The sequence below is a fragment of the Heteronotia binoei genome, chromosome 11 (genome assembly GCF_032191835.1).
Source record: "Heteronotia binoei isolate CCM8104 ecotype False Entrance Well chromosome 11, APGP_CSIRO_Hbin_v1, whole genome shotgun sequence".
In the NCBI taxonomy this organism is placed as follows: Eukaryota; Metazoa; Chordata; class Lepidosauria; order Squamata; family Gekkonidae; genus Heteronotia; species Heteronotia binoei.
In genome coordinates, this window is record NC_083233.1 from 61646734 (window position 1) to 61651411 (window position 4678).

Sequence of the window (4678 nt, forward strand, 5' to 3'; positions counted from 1 at the left end):
TGTGGAGTAAACAAGTGCTGATTAGAATCTTTAGCAACATCAAGGTGGAGGCATGGCACACAGGTAGAGTCTCAGGTTCCAGCCACAGCTTTCTTAGTTTAAAATGAAAAGAATTAGCGGGTGTGCAAGACTTCCATCTGAGACTCTGTAAAGAGCCACCACCCGTCACAGTAGCCAGGGATAGACTAAGGATTTGATTCCACATAGGACAACTTTGTTAGTGTGTCTATAAAGGAGAGAGGAGGGCAAGCTTGTGATCTTTGATGTGAGAATAGGGGAGATGCAAACTGGTCCCTCTTTTCCTTTGTGATGAACCTGGATAATAGCATGCCCTTTAATCAAGTCCCCTGAATCACATGATCAATGACAGAGTTGCCTTATGACCTCATACGCTGACATCAACTCCTGAAAACAAAGCTGTGGGGCCTACCAGTAGCAGTGTCCAGATCCCTGCGATGATTGTCACACATCCCAAAAAGGAATGCGCTGCTAGACCACATTCGGATGGGAGGCTGGCATCCCCATCCTTTGCATCATGGATGATGCAGCTGTGCTTAGGAGGAAAGGGTATATCCTGGGGGTCAGCTTAGGTGAGAGTTCCTTCGCCAAAGTCAAGTCTGCCTACTCGGAGCGTCTCAGATTCAATGTGGCCGTGAAAATTACGGACAGAAGGAAAGTCCCCCATGAGTTTTTGGAGAAATTTCTCCCCAGGGAACTGGACATCTTGTCCATGGTGAACCACAGTTCCATCATAAAGATCTATGAGATCTTTGAGACATCTGGGAAAGTCTACATTGTGATGGAACTCGGAGTGCAAGGAGACTTGCTGGAGTTCATCAAGAGCAACCGAGGACTGCCCGAAGAAATCGCCCGCAGGATGTTCTGCCAACTGTGTTGCGCCATTAAGTATTGCCACGATTTAGATGTGGCACACAGGGATTTGAAATGCGACAACGTCCTTCTGGACAAAGACATGAATATCAAGCTATCGGATTTCGGCTTTTCTAAACGGTGCTTTCGGGATGAGAATGGGAAAATCATCCCCAGTCAGACTTTCTGTGGTTCGGCTGCGTACGCAGCTCCAGAAGTAATCCAGGGCATCCCTTATCACCCCAAAGTTTATGACATGTGGAGCTTAGGGGTCATCCTCTACGTCATGGTTTCTGGATACATGCCGTATGACGACTCCAACGTGAAGCGAATGCTCCGGCTGCAGAAGGAACACCGTGTGCTCTTCCCGGAGTCTTTGACGATCGAATGCAAAGATCTTATTTTCCGCTTGCTGCAACCCGACGTTGCTCACCGACTACGCATTGATGAAGTTTTGAATCACCCTTGGGTTCAGGGGAAGCGCCTGTGGCCTTGCAGATTGTTTGACTAACCAGCTGATAAAAGAGCAGACATGGACTACCTCAGGAGTCCTTATTTCTTTACCAAGCGCAGCGAATGTGAGTCTGTTTCCTTAAACTGTTGTCCTACAGTGTTGTCAGGTCCCATAATTACTCAGAGAGTTAAAAGTGACCTAAATAGCTATGAACTATTATGTGGGAGGGAAAATAGGTGGGACAGAAATTCAGTTTCTGTCTCTGCCATCTCTAGATTGGGGGCCCCATTATGATGCCAATGGGCACCTTGGCACCTGTCAACTTTCCTGGTGCCCACCAAGTGTTTTAAGAAAGAGGGTAGGGCCATGAGGGGCTGTTGTCCAGCAGGCCTTCTGATTGGCTGCTGGGTAACTGATTAGCTGTGTAGATTAAAGCAACATTATTTCCACAGGGTATTGATGGAACTCTCTGTCTGGGGCAGTGATGCTCTGTATTCTTGGTGCTTGGGGGGACAACAGTGGGAGGGCTTCTAGTGTCCTGGCCTCACTGATGGACCTCCTGATGAGACCTGGTTTTTTGGCCACTGTGTGACACAGAGTGTTGGACTGGTTGGGCCATTAGCCTGATCCAACATGGCTTCTCTTATGTTCTTACATTCACTGTGACTTTCACCACAGTGTTGGTTTTATTCTCTCTCCCTCCTCTTTCCCTGTGTATTTCTAAAATTACCCTCCTTCTTCCCTGCAGTTCAGCTTCCTCTGAGCAGTAGGCTCCACCTCCCCTGGCAGCCATTTTATGATTGCCTCTGCCTCCCCTGGCAGCCATTTTGTGGTTCCACCCACAACTCTATGTCAGAATTCCAAAGGTGCCCACAAGCTGAAAAAAGCTGGGGGTACCTGCTGTAGAAAAGGATTCAAAAAGCTGAAGAGCACCTGGTTTGCATATAGAAAATTCCAGGTGTTGTGTAACTGGGATCTGGAAGACCCAATTTCAGATCTCCACCCTAACACAGAACTGTGCTGTTTGACCTTGTGCCTGTCATGCACTTTCTTCCTGATCTGTGTTGTTGTTACGTGGCAAGGAGATGATGCTTTAAATTGCTCTGAGTCCCCCATTGGGAAGCAAAATCAATAGATAAATATCAGGAATATCCTAGCTGCAACCAGTTGTAAGAGACAACACTGATCTCAAAGCAAAACTGCTGCTTCAAACAATGATAGCACCGGTTTTGCTTGAAGAAAATCTCAAGTTCGACCTCTAGAACCTCCAGATAAAGCATCTCACATCACAAGTGTCAGGAAAGATCATTGTCTGCTGGAAAGCTACTTCCAGCCAGTATAGGCAATACTAAGCTAGCTGAATCAATGGTCTGACTTGATGCAAGGCAGCTTCTTAGGTTAGGGAGCGGTTTGGTGGTAGAACCCTGGCTGTGCATATAAAGTAGTAGAAAACGCCCAGATAGGTAGATCAAAGCTCTGATGTGTGACCTAAGGTAGTTTCAGATGCTTCCAAACCTTAAGCATGAGCAGAGGTCCATCAGTGGCTATTAGCCACAGTGTGTGTATGTGTGTGTGTGTGTATATATAAATAAAAAATTTTGGCCATTGTGTGACACAGAGTGTTGGACTGGATGGGCCATTGGCCTGATCCAATATGGCTTCTCTTATGTTCTTATGAGGAATTGCTTTGAAATTCTGCCCTCTAATTCTTGCTGTGTGCTTAAGGGCTTGTCTTTTAGATTCCCAGGTAGGGCTGCTAGCCCAGGGATGGGAAATACTTGGACATTTTGGGCATGGAGCCTGAGGAGAGGAGGGACTTTGGTGAGGTATAAAGCCATAGAGTCCACCTTACAAAGCAGCCATTTTCTCTCAATGAACTGATCTTTGTCACCTGGAGATCAGCTGTAATAACCCCCTAGAGCTTGGCAACCCTGGGAAATGATTTGGAGGTTCAGGCCTATACTCAGCACGTCAGGAAAAGAATGAGATGGGTTGAATAGAGCTGTCTTCAAGGTCCTTCACAACTATTTTTTTCCAAAACCCAGTGGAGAAGAAATGTCACCTCTAGCAGGTAAGATTTACCTCTTAGCATCCTCCATCAGAGGCATGGAAATCCATTTTTTTCCCCCAACAAAGAGGTGGATTTTCAAACACAGAGACTCCCAGGAGCTCTCCCCTATATTCAGCAACTGAAATATTCCCTTTAATTCCTAAAGACAATCCTTCCACTCCTTGTTTATCAAAGCTTTCATGTTTTTACCCTGATGCAACATAATTTGTGCCATTGGAGAGGCACAGCCCCTGGTTTTGTATGCGACGCACATTCCATTGATCCGGTTCTCCTTGGCTCAAGGGTATTGTAAAGGAAGGAAGAGGCAGGAGTTTTTACATTTGTGCATTTTGTTTTGTCTAACGTTGTAGCGCCAGATTGACAGGCTTGGAACGGATTCCCAGCTGAGAGGGAACAAACGGAAAAGCAGTGGGGTGCCGTGTATCCTAAACTTTAAACGGTTGAGGCACAACCTCCTTTTGAATGAAAATCAGTGACATACATTATTCTTGCATGCGCATATGCCAAAAAACATTTTTTGTAGACTGAAAGAGTAAGAAGCATTCCCACCTCAATCTCCCATCTCTGTGCATGAGACAGTGATCTGAACATGCCTGGTTCTATGGCCAGGGATCTATCTACCTGTTTTTATGGATGCACACATGACGTTCCTTCATACTGTGTCAGACGTCTGGTCCATCTCAGCAGCATCCACTGAAACTGTGTAGGAAGAGGCCGTATAAACTCCTCCTTAGGATATATTTCAGAGGTTCACCATGTCAGGGAAATGGCGGGAATTAGATTTAATATAGGAGGCCTTGTGAGAACCAGGGGTTTTTTGTTTGTTTGTTTTTGAGCAGGAACGCACTTCCGGCTGGCGGGGGGTGGGGTGGCCTAATATGTAAATGAGTTCCTGCTGGGCTTTTTCTACAAAAAAAGGGCCTGGTCAGAACTATTTTTCTAAAACTCAGAAGAAAAGTATTATCTCCCCTGTCCAGGGTGAAAAAGGGTCTAGCACTTGCTACATGTGATTTTTTTTTTTAACTAAAGACATCATGGACTGAACCAGAAACTTTCCACTTGCAAAGCATGTGCCTTACTGCTGATAGTCTTTCTGGTCTTCTATCTCTAGTCACAGACTGTTGTCTGTACACAGACTGGCGGCAGCTCTCTGAGATCTATTGAAAGTTTGCAGTATTCTCATACTAAGGATTACCACTCCTCCCATACACACACTGGCTCACACAAGGTTGTGTCCCACCATCTGGAAGCTGTACTAATTCACTTGTTACCCAAACTGGACC

General features: G+C 45.8%; 1 protein-coding gene across 1 annotated transcript; it reads left to right on the plus strand.

Moving 5' to 3' along the window:
• The first annotated feature begins 495 nt into the window (after positions 1–495).
• Positions 496–1381, plus strand: LOC132579305 (testis-specific serine/threonine-protein kinase 1-like). The gene has a single exon (XM_060249586.1). It carries the CDS (start codon positions 536–538, stop codon positions 1379–1381), a length of 846 nt encoding a protein of 281 aa, XP_060105569.1. The 5' UTR covers positions 496–535.
• The last annotated feature ends 3297 nt before the right edge of the window (positions 1382–4678 follow it).